This window comes from Canis lupus, chromosome 16, assembly GCF_048164855.1.
Source record: "Canis lupus baileyi chromosome 16, mCanLup2.hap1, whole genome shotgun sequence".
NCBI classification, from domain to species: Eukaryota; Metazoa; Chordata; class Mammalia; order Carnivora; family Canidae; genus Canis; species Canis lupus.
Genome location: NC_132853.1, coordinates 47,912,604 through 47,931,000, shown reverse-complemented (window position 1 = coordinate 47,931,000; position 18,397 = coordinate 47,912,604). Strand labels below are relative to the sequence as shown.

Below are 18,397 nucleotides of genomic sequence, written 5' to 3'. Positions count from 1 at the left end.
TAAACTAGTGCTCAATTATGAAAGTTAGGCTATAGCAACTATAAGCAAGGATTCAACGAGAGAAAAAATAAAAAAAACAAGGAAAGCAACAGTACTCTGGAAATACTTCTGGGAAGATGACTCCTGGGAAGTGGAAATCCTAAGGAGCAAGAAGGGAGGAATCTATTCAAATTTGTATTTATTTATGATAGGCACACAGTGAGAGAGAGAGAGAGGCAGAGACACAGGCAGAGGGAGAAGCAGGCTCCATGCACCGGGAACCCGACGTGGGATTCGATCCTGGGTCTCCAGGATCGCACCCTGGGCCAAAGGCAGGCGCTAAAACCGCTACGCCACCCAGGGATCCCCGGGAGGAATCTATTCAATGCAAAGACAGCATCTACTAGGATTGGCTCCTGTCCGTGTCACCCAAATTATCAGTCCCCCACCACAACCACCACCTTCTCATTCCCTACACACCTCCTGCAGTCAAAGAACACAGGAAAGGAGAATCTAACAGAAAAGATCAGAGTTCTTAGCTTCAACTTCCTCAGTGGTGCTGTGCATACACATTTCAATATAGCTCCAAATATATGCCAGAGGAGATGAACATGAACTGTACACAAGACTATTCATTACTGCATACCTCAGGCATACCTCAAATTTATCTCTTTACCCCTCACAGATCATGAGGCACAACTTTTTTTTTTTTTAAGATTTTATTTATTGGGGCACCTGGGTGGCTTAGTGGTTGAGCATCTCCCTTCAGCTCAGGGCATGATCCTGGGATCCAGGATCGAGTCCCGTATCAGGCTCCCTGTATGGAGCCTGCTTCTCCCTCTGCCTATGTCTCTGCCTCTCTCTCTCTCACATGAATAAATAAATAAATCTTTAAAAATAAATAAATAAATATTTTATTTACTTACTTTAGACAGAGAGAGATTGTGAGAAAGAGCACCAGCAGGGGAGAGGGAGAAACAGACTGCCCACTGAGCAGGAAGCCTCAATCCCAGGACCCTGGGATCATAACCTGAGCTACTTAACCAACTGAGCCCACCCAGGTGCCCCATGTTCCCCAACATTTTAATAACTCTTCAGGGCCCTCATTTTCTTTCTTCCAATTCTCATGTTTAACCTCTTCAGATACATATACCTAAGCATTCATCTCTCTATCTACACTTCTGATGTTGTCAAGGTCTCAGGTACCTGAAATACCTGCGGAAGTTGATCTTGCATTCAGTGCTTCAAAACCCATCCAGGTGCCCACTAGCTATCTCATCTTCTTCCAATCCATAATGCAGTACAGAAGCTATGCTAAACTTGTTAACATCACACTGAAATCATATTCCACTTATTTCTGGATCTTCTGATTGATCACCAATACTCACAAATGATATAGGTTTGAAATAGATGGGGGAGGGAGGGCTTCAGAAAACACCTCCTCCAGTCATCCTCTCAATTTGGGGGAAATGGCAAGCTGGCTGCACTGGTGGCTTAACAGCATCTCCATGATTTGATTTGGTTTTGTTCCATTCTCCAGCATGCTGCCGATGGGAATACAGCATATCCCTTGGGTGTCCCAGGAGTGAAAAAGGAGGATCACTGATTGAGCCCAATATTTACCCTACAGATGAGAAGCGGAAAGTAATAGCCTGATTCTCTAGATACTGCCCAACTACAGACTTTTATAGCTTATTTCTTAGTCCCATATTCAGGCTCTTGCTAAGCCAGGAAACTTAAGATTGCCCACACTTTAAAACTCCACACTAAGTGTAGATATAACTTAAAAAAAAAAATCAGGGGCACCTGGGTGGCTCAGTGGTTGAGTGTCTGCCTTTGGCTCAGGTAGTGATCCTCTTTTTTTTTTTTTTTAAATCAAAATCAATTTATTTTTAATATTTTAAGGAATTTAATCATCTTGATCTCCTCTGAACACCTGTAGAGTCCTATTCCTCCCATAATATAGTTTTGCTGTATTTTATAATTGCCCATGTACATGTCCAGGGCTTCGAGGGACAATTAGCTCTGTAAGGTCAGAGGCAATAGTTATCTTACTAGCTCCTATGTCCAGCTCCAGGAAGTATGCAATGAATATATGCTGAATGAACGAATGCATTGGGCTCCTCACAGGGAGCCTGCTCCTCCCTCTGCCTATGTCTCTGTCTCTCTCTGTGTCTCTCTCATGAATAAACAAAATATTTTTTTTCAAAATATTTTTTATAATAAATAAATATCAGTGCCTCAGTTCATACTGCTCCCCTTGATCTATCCATCCTCACCTTGCACATGGCCATCAAAGAAGGATATACCCACACCAACTCCCCCTCTACTCCCCCATTACCCATCTCTAACTCTACTGCACTTTGTTCTTCACTTGGAGCAATCAGACATCACACAAATACCAAAAAGACATTTGGTTGACATTGGAGGGAATAAATACTACCAAATCAGTAACAAATTCAGGGGTGCCTGGGTGGCTCGGTGGTTGAGCGTCCACCTTTGGCTCAGCTTGTGAGCCCAGGGTCCTGAGATCAAGTCCCACATCAGACTTCCCGAAGGAAGCCTACTTCTCCCTCTGCCTCTCTTTCTCGGTCTCTCATGAATAAATGAATAAAATCTTTAGAAAAAAATTCTGCTTCAGATAAATCGAGAGTTCATTCATGGCATCTATGCCACTGTTCTCCTCTGTCAGAATCCTTACAGGACATAAATCACTAACTCTCCCCGGAAAACATCAGGACTTTAGCTTTCTGAAGTCATCGGAGGTTCCAAATTTCAAAATTTCAGCTAAGTTAAAAAAAATTCAGCTAAGTATAATACCTCAGAAGTCCCACACAAGTTAAATGCAAAAACTATTCAGTTTGAAATATGATTTAATTTTTTTTAATTTAGCAAGTGAGTGCTTGATTTCAATGTGCTGTCACAACACCAAATGCTTATTCGAAACAGATTTTCTATGTGATCTTTCACAATGTATTGACAACATGTATCATAAAAACAGGGCCTCTGGGTGGCTTAATCAGTTAAGTGTGGACCCTTGGTTTTAGCTCAGGTCATGATCTCAGGGTCTTGAGATCCAGTCCTGTGTCAGGCTCCATCCACACTTAGTGTGGAATCTGCTTGAGATTGTCTCCCTCTGCCTCTGACCCTCCCCCTACTCATGCCCACACCCACTCTCTCAAATAAGTAAAACCTAAAAAATATGTCATATGACCTATATGCTGAAGTAACTCTAAGTTAAACAATAAAAATAAATAAAAGCCTTTTTCAGCCAAATGCCACTAGCTGAAGCAAAACTAGATGATTTCAATTTTGTATTAACTGTCATTTCTATTGTCCTGTGACTACCTTATGAACCCATTTAAATTTTTTCTCCATAAAAGGAAAACATTTAATCTCCAATGAAAATACTTTTTAAAATCTATGATTTTAGGGGTACCCAGCTGGCTCAGTAGGAGCATGTGACTCGTGATCCCAGGGTTATGAGTTTGAGCCCCATGATGCATATAAAGATTACTAAAAACATAAACTTTAGGTGGCTCAGCAGTTGAGCATCTGCCTTTTCAGTTCAGGGCATGATCCTGGAGCCCCAGGATCGAATCCCTGCACAGAGCCTGCTTCTCTCTGCGTGTCTCTCATGAATAAATAAACAAAATCTTTAAAATAAATAAACTTTTAAAAAATCTATGATTTTAGAGAAGTAAGCTCATGATATTAAGCAACATCTCTGCATCACGAAGTCCTATTACCTACGAACCACTCAAGAGATGAACAGACTAACGAATAATTTCTTTTTTCGAATAATTTCTTATGGTAGGAATTTAATATATCAGTACTTAAACCAATGTTCTAGTCTACAAAAATTAATCGAATTGTTCTAAATTGCCAATAAAGTAAAATCCTTTTTTAGCCCTGACAGTACAGGATTCAAATCTACCAATCACATTTCTTTCTGTGCTCCCGGGTTATCAGTCCCAGAACGGTTTTTCTTCCCAAACATACAGACATATACACATTTACCTGATAGCCATCTCCCCAGCCTTTATTATCTGTAAGTACAGACAATAAAACCAATGAAACTGGTACTTGGCCTCAACAGCTCACTGTCATGCATTGTTGTTACTCATCCTAGCAAGTGGACATATTCTCAAAGTTTAGAACACAAAAATGCATGATCCCTTTTACCATGATCTTGAGGAATAATGTGTTTCATAAAATAAAACACCCAACAAGTTAACACCACATCCAATAAAGAGGGGAAAATGCCTGGCAAGTCATATGAAAGAACAGCTCAAAACACACTAACTCTGCTACTGAAAACACTCACTTGTCAAACCAGCAAAATCTAATTAGGATCAATTTTTAGTTTCCCAAATCCAAAATATTTAGGAGCTATGGCACTCACTGGGGAATTATCAAAACTTCATCTATTACAAGCTCTCACCTAACAATCATCTATCTGACCAATCTTTGATGAGCAGCTGCTAGGTGCAAGACACTGTACTAGGAAGTGCAGGGGATGTAAGATTAACACAAGGATATATAATCCTTAAATTCAAGTATACACAAAGTAGTCTACAAGTACCACTAATAACAAAACGTCATGAAAGTACGTAAATATACAAGCGTGTTGTAAAAAACCTAAACACAAATTGTAATTTAACTCAGCATATGCACAGTATTATTTATTCACTCAAAGAGGTTAAAGTTAGCTGAACTGACCTGCCAAACTGCCTCCGCTCTGTCTAGCCCCCAAAATTTCACTATCCTCAGATAGTGTAATGCAGTCTCTAAGGGTCTTTCAATTCTGGGTAGCAAGAACCACGTGTGATTTCTTAAGGTAAAAACTATCACTATAAAAGTCGGCAAGAAATGAAAAGTGGCGTGCAGTTCCTTCCACACACAAGACATAAATACTTGACACTTGATTCATTCCCTTCGCTCTCCTGCCAGCCTCCCTTCCTCCCCACCACCGGGCAATGGCAGGCAGATATCCTGTCAGGCAAAAAAGAAAATTACTTTTTGCATTTGCTGTTAGGACAACGTAAGTGAGACTTCGGCCGGCTTAACACACTTCTCCATAAACAGTTAAGCATTTATAAAAAATGGAAACATTTAAATTCAACCTTTTCTACTACCCTAGTCTCTATTAAAAACAAGTGACACACCTTAATTACTTTTTCAAGATCCTATTTCCTCATAAACTTCACTTTATAAATGCTCTTAAAACTGGAATCTAATTTAGTTAATCCAGATTAACAAAAATATAAAGGAAAAATCTTGTAGGTTATTGCTACAAGTTACTCTTTTTCCCACAATTTAGTAATCCGCAACTACTTTTTAATACAAAGCAGCAATTGTGTATTTTAAAAAAAAAGAAAAATATTGCATCGCGGCACCAGCCTAGAGAAACTTTCTGTGAGAAAACAGGAGAGAAGTCACCCTGGAGAAATTCATTACAGATCCAGAGAAGACTTTTATGCTTAGAAACAGAATGAAGAAAAAATTAAAAAAAAAAAAAAAGTCATTCTGTAATAAATCCCTGTGTATTTCTGCCGTGTGACTAAGAAATTGGTCCAAAAGTTCACTTTCAGCAATTATGTCTGCACGATCAACTATACATCTACTGCAACAGGTGACACGAAACTGTATTTCTCAGGCGAAGCCAAAGGGCCGAATTAGTTAAGACGCATGTTGCTGCGGTTTCTTACTTTTTTTTTTTTTTTTGTATTTTACCCAAATGATTTGGAATCCAATGAATTGCCAAATTTGTTTTGTTTTGGTTTCCTACTTTGCTTTTTTTTTTTTTTTTAATCAGCCATTTACCAGCAACTGTTGCACGAGCCCATTAGCCCTCAAGAATAAAAACAAACACGCAGGGACCAGATAAAGCTCCCCTCCTAACCCAACTGATCCATTTCCTTAACACAATTTTAAAAACCACACTGCGAGGGGTGTGAAGAGCAGGATGTTTTTGCGTGTGTCTGTATGCCACAATCTGTCTAAAATCCTCAATTCCCTCTTAAGGAACAGATATATAATAAAAAAAAAAAATCTAAAAGAAACCGCATTAGAAATGCAAAGAGGTCTGCAAAACAAGAGGCTTCTTTCATTCCAAAAACCAAACCAAAACAAGGGGAGAAAAATGAATGCAATGGATATGTGTGTGCCAAAGTTTCAATCCTGCCCGGTGGAGACACTGCACTGGCACAAATTTTGAAGAGGAAAAAGAGGGGGTTGTGGGGCGTGGGGGGGGGGGGAGAGAGAAAGAGAGAGCGAGTGTGTGGCCTGCAAACTGCAACAATGCAATCTCCATTTTGAACAATGCGCCTCTTTCCTCTTGTAAATCTAGTTTTTTGCCACTTGATGTGCCGTCGCGTTTCCCCTCGGTTTGGGGGGCGGGGGTGGGGGGGAGGTGGGGGTGGAGGGGGGAGACCAGAGAGGGAGCGAGCCAGGGGGGAGGGCGCAGGAGGTGGGGAAGGAGTCTGCAGCAACGGGGCTGGGTGGGTACCTGGAGTGCTGCTGTAGGTGCTATGGCTCCTGAAGCTGCTTTCCGTGCAGTAGCTGGCGTCGTCGTCGTCGTCTTCCATCTCCTCCGGATAATCGGAATCATCGTCGTCCTCCTCCATCTCATCCTCCTCGTCGTCCTCGGAATCTTGGGTCTCCTCGGCGTCGCCGTCCTCCTCCTCCTCCTCCTCCTCCTCCTCGGAGACCATGTCCTCCTCCTCCTCCTCCTCCTCCTCGCTCTCGTGGTCATCGTACACCACTTTGTTGACGGCCCTCCGGGCCGGGGTGGTCCGGGCCAGGTGGCCGCCGCCGCCCCCGCCCCCCGTCCTGCCGCCCCCGCCTCCTCGCCCCCCCCGGCCCGGGGCGCTGGTGCTGGGGGGGGCCGGCGGCGGCGGCGGCGGCGGCGGCGGCTTCCTCCGGCTGCTGCTGCCCCCCCTGGGCGAGCTCAGCCGCGTCTTGGGCGCCACCTCAGCCTGGGCGGCGGCCCACCTGCCCCGGCTGCTGCCGCGGTGCCGCGAGCGGAGCCCCCCGATGGGTCCGGACGTGGGCGGAGGCGGCGGCGGCGGCGGCGGCGGCGGCGGCGGGGCCGGGGTGCAGCGCTCGGCAGCGGGCGCCGCGGGCTGCTTGGGCGGCCTGCCCCGCCGGCCCCTCATGTCGGAGCCGAGGCGGGGGGGAGAAGGGAAAGCGGAGGGGGAGGGGCGGGCGGCGGGGTGGCGGTGGGGGGCGCCGGGGCCGGGTGGGGAGGCCCGCGGGGCCGGACGGGAGGGGCCCGGCCGGCGGAAGCGGGTGGAGGGAGAAGGCTCAATCCGAATTGCTGGGGCCCCACTCCGGATCGCCTTCAGCCGCCATCTTGTTTCTTCCCTCTCGCTCGGTGACTGGGGGAACCGACAGCGGCCGCAGGCCCGGAGCGCGGTCACGTGAGCTGCGCCGCCGACGAGCCTGGGACGGAGCGAGGCCGCGCGGCGGCCGCTAGGGGGAGCGCGGGAGCGCCGGGTCGGGGGCGGGGAGCGCCGGGCGCCGCGGCGAGGCTCGGCTGCACGGCGCACGGAGGCGGCGCGGGGGAGAGGGGCGCTCGGCTCGGGCAGGGCCCCTGGGACACAGGTGGGGGGATGGGAAACAGCTGCCCCCGCAGAGCCCCCCCCCCCGCCCCGCTGGAGCCAGGACGAGGCCGACCCTCCCTCCCTCCCTCCCTGCCGCGCGGCTCCTCGTGCCCGGCTCCGGGAGGAGGGCAGGACCGGCCCCCTCCCCGGCCCCCTCCCCGGCCCCCTCCCGCCCGCTGGGGGCAAAACTGATGCTGCGGGAGCCCGAGGACGTCGCGGAGGGAAGTCAGCTCGGGCCGCGGAGGCGAGCCCCCGGCCACGGGAAGCCCCGAGGGCTCGGTGCTCCAGAGTCCCAAAGCTGACCCCAATGACAACTGCTCGGAAGCTGTGCCAGGAACCACGCCCTGAGCCGCCAGACCCCAAGGGAAAGTCACTCTGAGACTCCTTGGATAAGAGCCCCACCCGGAAAGCCTCAGACACCCTCCAGGACGCACCCGCACCTGCATCCCAGGCTTCCTCACCTTTCCCAGGGCCCCTCTCCACCCCGTTCCGCAAAAACTTTCCCGATTTCCCATAAGCAGTAGAAAGGATAACTTTCTACCGCCTTAAAAAAAAAAAAAAAAAAAAATCTACTTAGAAATGTTGTTTGTCTCTCGGTCGCCCCATTGGTAAATAATTTTCATGTCTTTACCTGGCGAAGTCGCCAGGTCTCGGTCCAGCCCAGGGAACGAACCAATCGTGATGATGAAAGGTCAGGCGCGGCCGGACCAAATCCGGTATTCGACTCACAGGTTTTATGAACTTACTAATACGCATCGAATGTATGACGACTAATAAAGCGATTTGGAAAAAAGACAGTCAGCAGGATTCTGTCCACCAAGTGGCTCGTTACAATCTAGTTCGAAGGATAGAACACAAGTGAGACGGAAAAAAATGAAAATACAAGTATTAATTGCCAAGTAAACGCAGTGTAATTCGATTGCATCAAGAGTGGCAAATTTACAAGCCTTTGAGGACCATGTAAGTAAGGAAAGTAAATAAAGTGGTCAAGGTGAAGGGCCTGTGTTTTGCTTAGGAAGGGCAGCCATGGGAACACGGGTGTAAAATCACCGTGTCTTCAAATCCTTCAAGAGAAGGTGGGAATGTGCATTTCATGTGAAATCTCTTGGTTTTTATATAGCGACCGTGTCGGTTTAAAAACAAAACAAAACTTCAGATTGGCCAAAATAAATGCAGTTCCCATACAGCTCAGAGTCTACAAGTTTGCAACCTGTGTCCTGCACTGTCTATAGCCCAGCATTCCAGGGGCCTAGCTGGCCTGTGACTCCTGGTCTCTGAGTTGTGAGTTCAAGCCCCATGTTGGGTGTAGAGAGTGCTTAAAAACAAAAAATTTTTTTAATTTTTTTTTTTAGATTTTATTTATTTATCCATGAGAGACACAGAGAGAGAGAGAGAGAGAGAGAGAGAAGCAGAGACACAGGCAGAGGGAGAAGCAGGCTCCATGCAGGGAGCCGGATGTGGGACTTGATCCTGGGACTCCAGGATAACGCCCTAGGCCAAACCAAGGCAGGCGCTAAACTGCTGAGCCACTCAGGGATCCCCAAAACAAAATCTTTTTTAAAAAAACTTTTGGGCAGCCCTGGTGGCTCAGCGGTTTAGCGCTGCCTTCAGCCCAGGGCCTGATGCTGGAGACCCTGGATCAAGTCCCCTGTCGAGTTCCCAGCATGGAGCCTGCTTCTCCCTCTGTCTGTGTCTCTGCCTCTCTCTCTCTCTCTCTCTCTCTCTGTGTGTGTCTCTCATGAATAAATAAATAAAATCTTTAATAAATAAATAAAAAGTTTTAAAAAATAAAAGCACAGAGTTCTATATATCATAGGGAATACAAAGATACTAGTGACAGCCTTTGGAGTTTGCAAGCTAGTAGTGGAGGAAGACATTTTACAAAAAAACAAAAAGAAAAGAAATTACAATGGATGGCACAAAGAGAGATTTTTGTTTGTATGTATGTAAACTCTTATCAACTGAGCCAGCCGGGCACCCAAGAGTGATAATTTTGTATTACTTGGGGTTTTTTAGTTGCAAGCAACAGAAACTAACTGGCTCATTTAAACAGGAAAGAAACTCATGAGAAAGATACAGACGCCTCCAGAATTGCTGGGTCCGAGTATAAATAAAATACAAGCTCTCAAACTGTTGTCTTCCAGCTGGCTCAGTAGCTGTTGTTATATAAGCATTCCTGCTCTCAGTTATTGGGGTCCACAGTAGGGCTAGCGAATCTGGACAGCCAGTTCCTCTACTCCTTTCACTGTAAAGTTAGTTCCTTATTCAGATGCTGTCATGGACCTAATGTTTGCATACCCGCAAAATTCATGTTTTTTTTCTTAAGATTTTATTTGTTGGAAAGATAGAGGGACGCCCTGGTGGCTCAGCGGTGTGGCACCTGCCTTTGGCCCAGGGCATGATCCTGGAGTCCTGGGATCGAGTCCCACATCGGGCTCCCTGCATGGAGCCTGCTTCTCCCTCTGCCTGTGTCTCTGCCTCTCTCTCTCTGTGTCTCTCATGAATAAATAAATAAAACCTTTAAAAAAAAAAAGGAAAGGTAGAGCCAGAGACCACAAGCAGAGGGGAATGGCAGAATCAGACAGAGAAGCAGGCACCTGCTGAGTAGCGAACCAAACACAGGGCTCGATCCTAGGACCCTGGGATCATAACCTGAGCTGAAGGCAGAAGTTCAACCAGCTGAGCCACCCAGGCACCCCTAAAATTCATATGCTGAAACCCTACCTCCCAATGTGATCTTAGGAGATGGAGCTTTTGGGAGGTAATTAGGATTAGATGGGGTCATGAGGGTGAAGCTCTCAGGAATAGGATTAGTGCCCCTATAAAATCATGAGAGAACTTGCTTCCCCTTTGTGCTCCCACCATGTGAGGATATAATGAGAAGTCAAAAGTTTCGAATCCAGGGGCAGCCCGGGTGGCTCAGTGGTTTAGTGCCACCTTCAGCCCAGGGCCTGATCCTGGAGTCCTGGGATCAAGTCCCACATCGGGCTCCCTGCATAGAGCCTGCTTCTCCCTCTGCCTGTGTGTCTGCCTCTCTCTGTGTGTCTCTAATGAATAAATAAATAAAACCTTTAAAAAAAAAAAAAGGATACTGTGGTGGCTGGAGCACTTGGGTGTCTCAGATGGTTGGGCATCTGCCTTCGGCTCAGGTCATGATCCAGGAGTCCAGGGGGTTAAAAGCTCCCTGCTCAGTGGGGAGTCTGCATCTCCCTCTGCCTCTGCCCCTTCCCCTGCTCATCTTCTCTCTCTTTCAAATGAATAGATAAAATCTTAAAAAAAAAAATACTGTGATGGCAAATAAGGTCTTCATTAAATCCATGTAAGAGGATGGTGATGGTAAAAGCATCACTGGTGAGAAAAGCAAATCTTTTTGTAAATAAATTACAAATTTATTTTGGATTCTGATATCCAAACTCAATATTAAAAAAGTATTTTTAAAAAACCTCAATATTAACCTATACCAAAAGAGATCGACTCACTGCACCCGCCATGATAGAAAGAATCCATTATAATTCTTTGAAAAATCGGCACTCAGCAATAGCAATAGCCATGTCAACCTCTCCAAGGAGAAGCGCATCCTGAGCTTATGATCCCAATAAACAGACCTACATCCACATAGTAAGTCTTCTCGTTCAGTAATTTAAAGCTTCTTTAGCAGTGGGGGCATTTTAATAAGTAGTCATAGAGGATACAAATACTCTTACTTTCTCAATCTGCTCCGAGAGGTTCATCTATGTCCTCTCTCCCAAACCTTGTCACCAAATAAAGTCCCTGACAACTTGGCCCATGAATTGGCATGGAGTCTTTCTCAAGGCAAAGAGAACCATAAGAATACAACTCAAAACTCTACCCACTGGAAAATTTCCTCTTGCCATTGTCCTTTCAAGACCATTTTCTTCCCTCCTTCCTTCCTTCCTTCTTTTCTTCCTTCCTTTCTTTCTTTCTTTCTTTCTTTCTTTCTTTCTTTCTTTCTTTCTTTCTTTCTTCTTTCTTTCTTTCTTTCAGATTTGGGAGAAGAAAACCACAAGCTGAAGGAAAAAGCAGAAAGAGGAGAAGAAGAGCAGGCTGTAGGAGCAGGCTGCCTACAGAGCAGGGAGTCCAATGCGGGGCTCCATCCCAGGACCCTGAGATCATGACTTAACCTACTAGGTTAATCTACTAGGCCACCCAGTCACCCTGTTTTAAGGCCATTGCATTTAAGCGCAACTATAACAGCCACTCCCAGCCAGTACCATTTGTAAACCAAGGTCAAATGTCCTCCTTAGCCACCTGGGTCATGGGAGATTTCCGTAAGGCCATGGTCATGAATTGAGGGAAAGATGGTAGTAAAATTCGAGTAAACATACTGGGAGCTGCATGATTGTGTCTTCTCCAAGAAATGCTCAAGCCTGCTTTTATATATTCCACGTCCTCTTGAGGAACAGCACATTACTAGGCACCTTATGGCCAAGTGGGACAGATACTCAGTTATGATAAGCCACAGAGGTTACCTGGTACTCCAAGGCCAGGCTGTCAATCTTGCCAGGACTGAGGAGAAATTAAAGAACAGTTTCTGAAAAGGAGAATAGTTGTTAGCCAAAGAGAGCAAAGCTTTGCTCCAAAACCACAAGCACAACATAGTGATGCTCTTTTGGGGGCTTGCCACAAACTCTGTAGAGCATCCCAGCATGTGGCTGTACACAGAGCACCAGGGGATCCGCTGGGTCATGAGGACCACTTAGCAGAAATCCTTACACTATAGCCTGAACCTGCTAAAGAACCTTCTCTTGCTCTGTGCTGTTACTCAACGTTAGCAAGCTTTCGGGTCATTTGGAAAACGCGTTAAAGCAGCATATATACAAGTGTGGTATATATTTGCATATATGTAGTCTTGTAAATCTAAGAGAGCTGCCAAGTATCCAGCACTGTTGGAAGAAAGCACCACACCCCACAGTCAAATTTCTCACACCCATTACATGTTCTATGGCTACAGCCATTCACTCGTCTGAAGACTTGCCTTTGATTCCAGGTGACACGTATTTTGTTTAATTATTTTGCCACTAGTTGCTGTGGGGTGTTTAAATCTCAAACCTTAACATTAGATGCATTTTCTCCACCATCCACCTCCAAAGCCTATATGGTCACTGACTACCCCCACCCCATTTTCCTGAGAGTCTATGGCCTACAACTAGCCTGGTTCAGATTTATCAAGTTGGGTTCTTGGTTGTAAGCAACAGAAACCAACACTGCCTGCTTTAAGCTCATAGAGTCTTTGGGAGTGCCCAAGAACCAGCCTCTGATTCTGCAGCCAGGAAGTGCTACAAAATCAGGCTACTAAACCAGTGAAGACAGCACGGCTGTTGCTGCCTGGCACACGGCCCGGCTTGTCCTGGTAACACACCAACACTAGGCACTGGGCACTGCTCCATAGCACTGCTAGCTTCCAGCTCCAAGGCTGAGGTATATGTGCCTGAGTGCAGTCTCACCGCAGGGAAAGGCCAGGATGGGAGGACCTGGGTTTCACTCCACAATGTGGAGGAGTTCAACCTGGGAGAGGAGATAAATTGAGATATGACACACAGAAAGAGAAGTCAACAGGAGTTGACTTGGACTTGAGTGACTCAGAAAGTGATGGATCACAGACAGGCCTGCAGTCAAGACTCAGAAAGTTGGCATAGGAGCTGGTTTAGGAAGGACGTGATCAGTGACTTTAGCTCACTCAACCCTGAGGGAACCCCAGTTTCCCTACAAATAAATGAAGGGGCTGGGTTAGGTCTGTACTTTCCAACACTTTCAAATTATAGCATCTACTGGAAACTAAAGGGTAGAGGCACTGGATGGCTCACTCGCTTAAATGTCCAACTCTTCATGTTGGCTCAGGTCATGATGTCAAGGTCATGAGATCCAGCCACATTGGGATCCTTGCTGACTGTGGAACTTGCTTAGGATTCTCTCTCTCCCTCTGCCCCTCCTCCCACCACTCACCTGTGCATGCATGCTTGCTCTCTGTCTCTCCGTCTCTGTCTCTCTCTCTAAAAAAAAAAAAAAAAAAAAAAAAAAAAGACCCTCCTGACTCTAAGATTGAAAAAAAAATTAGCATGTTTAAGAAACAAAGAGGGGAGTCTGAGGGGTAAACTGAATGTGGTAAAATATATTCTCTTCACAAAGATAATTATAATAAAAATTAAAATAAAACATATGGCATTAGAGAAGATATTAAATAGTGAATTTGCAACACTTCCCCCAAAGCCCTATTTTATTAAATGAGAAACTTCAACTTGAATCTTAGTACCTAACTTTATATTCTCAGCCTTGTGTTTTAAATAGCTCATGCAATTCCTGATCCAGACTCTTTAACAGTGATCTCTTTAACTGACAAGAAACTGTTTGCAGCAGCAGGTGATAAAAAAAAATTGAAAGGACTTTTATAACCACTGGAACATTTACAACAGTAGAAATTATATTTAAGTTTTATTTAAAGCTCTTCCTTTTCTTTCATTGACAAATGTGCTTATAAAATTTCTTGTGGATTTTAGATCCAATCAAACTTTTTCATAGCTAGTATTTCAAAATAACAATGAGGCTCTAATTTGCAGAACACACAGGCATTTTTAGAATGGTCACCTCACAGCTTGGACATTATTTGTGGCACACCAGTCACAGACAAAATTATCTGATATAAAAGTATGCAAAGGGACAGTTTCTGAACTGCCTGCACCAGAACCTCCACCCCCTACATCCTCACCACGCCCCCCAACACACACACACTCACTCATACTTCCCTCTCCACTTGATTGCTCCTCTGGATCCTTGGGCACCTGAGATACAAACACCTCCACCGTCTCTATGCAGGCAGTGATGTGCTCTGCATCTGACTGCCAATGGTGGCCTTTTATTCACTATCAGACCCCACTCCCTTAGGGCCATCAGAAGATGAGGCCATAGTGGACAGAGGTAAAAGATCCAGAGGCTCCTGCCACTCTGAGGGCTGGGAGGTTGTCTATCTCCACTTGGCCAGATCTCATTCACTGTGCACTAGTGTGTGCCATAGCTCCTTGGTTTGGCAGGTTGGATTAGGTCACCTCTGTGGTTTCTTCTAATGCTAATGTCTGTGATTATGATCCTGCCATGTTTCATCTTAGGCAGGCTGAATTTGGCTTGTGGGTGGGGAAATGAAGTGAAAATGTCCAGGAGATCATTTGAAATGTGGACTGAAGCTCAGGAGAAATTGATACTAGAGGAATAATTTGAGAACCAGCTTCTTTGAGATGAAAATGGTGGCCATGTGGATAAATTAAAGTGTCATGGAAAGGGGGCATCTGGGTGGCACAGTTGGTTAAGCAGTAGGCTCTCGGTTTGGGCTCAGGTAATGATCTCAGGGTCCTGGGATCGAGCCCCACATCAGACTTCACACTCAGCTCAAAGTCGGCTTCAGGATTCTCTCTCCCCCTCTGTCCCTACCCCAGCTCGCTTGTAGGCTCCCACTCTCTCTCTCTAAAATAAAGAAGTCTAAAAAAAAAGTCACTGAAGAGAGCATAGAGAGAAAAGAGTACCTCACACAGAACTTGGAGAATCACTTACATTTCAGGAACTGAAAGAGAGGAAAAGAAGTGTAGAATGATCTGACGGTACTAACCCTGGCTCTGGGGTAAGACACTGCCAAATGGAAACCAAGGAGTGACTGAGGAAACTGTGCCCCAAAGCTGCGAACCTCAAACCCTACTTTTCTTCCTATCTCTTTAGCCACTCCCCTCATTTCTTTTGTGGACTTGTGTCCCTCCATCTATTGGCTCAAATCACATTATTTTCAAGCTTTATCCTACTTAGAGATCTCCTGGATCCCCTAGTCACTACCATGACTTCAGTTGCCTCCATGAGTTCACGTTCTCAGACCAGCATCTCTTGTCCAGACCTGTGGTCGGATCACTTGCTTCTCAACCAAACTTTTGTTTTGTTTTGTAGGTTTTATTTATTTTTTTGAAGATTGATTTATTTATTTATTTATTTATTTATTTATTTATTTATTTATGAGAGAGAGTGAGAGAGCACCACAAGCAGGGGGAGTGGCAGAGAGAGAAGCAGACTTCCCTCTGAGCACAGAGCCTGATGTGATGCGATGCAGGACTTAATCCCAGGACCCTGGGATCATTACCTGAGTTGAAGGCAAACACTTAACCAACTGGGCCACCAAGGCATTCCATCAAGTAACCTTTTGATTAGTTGTCTTACTTCCCTGAGACCAGGGATAAAAGTCCCCTGAATTCAAACCTCAATATTCTGCTCACCCAGTTTTCTGTGCAATCCATCAGTCTTTATTTTGGGAGGGAATACAGCCTCACTCCAGCTGAGAAAATAAATCCTATTTGGGAACCTAAAGACTTTGCAACTTTGGAAATCTCCTCTACAGTGAAGTAGAGTGGCTAATTTATCTCAATTTGCTAAGGATTTTCCCAGTTTGGGTACTAAAAGTCTGGCATCCTAGGAAATGTCTCAGGTCCAGGCAAACCAGGTGGTTGGTCATCCTATAGGGAGGTGTCCTTTGTGAGGTTGGCAAAGGCAAAGGCCTGGAAAAGAGCAGCTATGTCTATCAAGTACCTACATTTTGAATAGTGAGGTGGTGGGACAAGTAGCAAATATGTTCTAGCTACTTCCTGAGGCCCCTAGGGTCTTTGCAGAGGTTTGCAGGAGCAGGTGGGGGCATTGGGGCAGAGAAATTTGAGTACAAGGTGAACATAGCCTCATTTAAACCCACAGGCTAGAGAGGCCCAGGGACTTTGGGGATGTATTTACATAGCCAAGACAACACCATATGCACCATTTTGCCCAGTGCATTTGTATCTATGATTTTACAATACATTCTCACAATTTAATGGCTTGCAGAATGTTCCATCAAGAGGGTTTTGCTTGTTTCAAAATTTTTCCTATTATAAACAGCACTTCACAAACAACTTTGTGCTAAAAGCTTTTTTTTTTCTTTTTCTTTTTTTTTCTTTCTGTGTTTAAAATGTTTATTAGGGTAGCTGGCTGGCCGGCTCAGTCAATGGAGCATGCAACTCCTGATCTCGGGGTCATGAGTTTGAGCCCCATATTGGGGGTAGAGTTTACTTAAAAAACAAATTAAAATTTTTATCAACGGTAATTTAAACGTATCATTGATTAAGTATATACATTAGGAAATGTTATCTCATTTAATCCTCACAGCACTGCTGTGGACTAGGTATTATTTTCCCTAGGTAGAAATGAGATCTCAGGGGTTATATAATTTGCCAAGGTCACATAGCTAGTGCATGGAGCCAGAATTTGAAACCAGCAACACCATATGTTTTAAAATATGTTGATGGTTAATTTTGATTTGTTCAGAGCCCCATTGTCTCTTTCCTGCATTTGCTCTACTGAGCTCCCTTGAACCTTACATATACATCTCTTTATTTTATCTATTTATTTTTTTGGGAGAGAAAGTGTGGATGGGAGGGGAGGGCAGAGGGAGAGGGAGAGAGAAAATCTTAAGCAGGCTCCATGCTCATCACGGAGCCTGATGCAGGGCTCGATCCTATGACCCTGAGATTATCACCTGAGGTGAAATCAGGAGTTAGAGGCTTAACCGACTGAGCCACCCAGACACCCTGCATCTCTTCATTTTTGATGATGTGTTGTGCAAGTGATCATGTGTGTCTCTCTTTTGCACTTTCCCCACTGTGTTGTATTTGCTTGTTCACACATCTGGTCACCCTGCAAGTGGAGAAAGGCCCTTGAGAGTAGAGCTGCATTCTCCTTCATCCCCTTCCAGCATATCTAGCATGACGGAGGAGAGACACAAGACAGACTCATTACTGAATGTACAAAAAGAGACATCAGTTGGTAGCTTGAGAGGGAAAGGAAGGACTATTTCAGGGTTGAAGGGACTGGAACAGCTCAGTGTGTGAGGGCTGTCTTGTATGTGCTCAGAGAAGGTGGTATCACTGGGGCAAAGGCCTCGAACCAGGCAGACAAGCTATCCTGGCCCATGGGAATGGGGGAAGCAAATCTAGGGGGCTGGGAATATCCTTGGGGCACCTTCACTTACTCAGTAAATATTTATTATGCACCTACTTTACACATATAGTACATACAGTGCTACTTTTTAAAAAAAATTTTTTTAAATTTATTTATGATAGTCACACAGAGAGAGAGAGAGAGAGAGAGAGAGAGAGAGAGGCAGAGACATAGGCAGAGGCAGAGGGAGAAGCAGGCTCCATGCACCGGGAGCCTGACGTGGGATTCGATCCCGGGTCTCCAGGATCGTGCCCTGGGCCAAAGGCAGGCGCCAAACCGCTGTGCCACCCAGGGATCCCTACAGTGCTACTTTGAACAGGGTGGGTAGGGAAGGCTTCTGTGAAAAGATGACATTCTAACTCAAATCTGAACGTTATTGAAACCATCTATGTCAAGATCTGGAGAAGAACATTCTGAACATAGTGGACTCAACAGATTTGGGAAGCAAGCGGAAGACTGAGTATATTGGGGCAACTTTGTGATCCTGGGCAGGTTTCTTAATCCCTGTTTCATCATATGTGAAACGGGAATGATTATAGTACCCACTTCACTGGGTTGTAATGAGTATTAAATAAAAGAAGGCACAGAAAATAAAAATAAGAACAAAAATAAAAATAAAATGCCTAAAATGGGGGGGAGGTGGCATAGTCAGTTAGACATCCAACTCCTGATTTTGGTTCGGATCGTGATCTCAGTGTCATGAGATTGAGCCCTGAGTCTGGCTCCATACTCAGTGGGGGAGTCTGCTTGAGGTTCTCCCCCTCCCTCTACCCCTCCCCTCCATGCTCTCTCTAAAATAA

The 18,397-nt window shown here is 45.3% G+C and overlaps 1 protein-coding gene across 15 annotated transcripts in view; it reads right to left on the bottom strand.

The window, feature by feature from the left end:
- BPTF (bromodomain PHD finger transcription factor) overlaps positions 1–7,154 on the bottom strand; it is a 153,225-nt gene extending 146,071 nt beyond the window's left edge. For all 15 annotated transcript variants that reach the window (XM_072781102.1, XM_072781101.1, XM_072781108.1 and 12 more), the window contains exon 1: positions 6,491–7,154. In XM_072781102.1, the coding sequence (XP_072637203.1) occupies positions 6,491–7,139 (649 nt within the window). In that variant the 5' untranslated portion in view covers positions 7,140–7,154. The remainder of the gene's footprint in view (positions 1–6,490) is intronic.
- Positions 7,155–18,397: the final 11,243 nt, after the last annotated feature.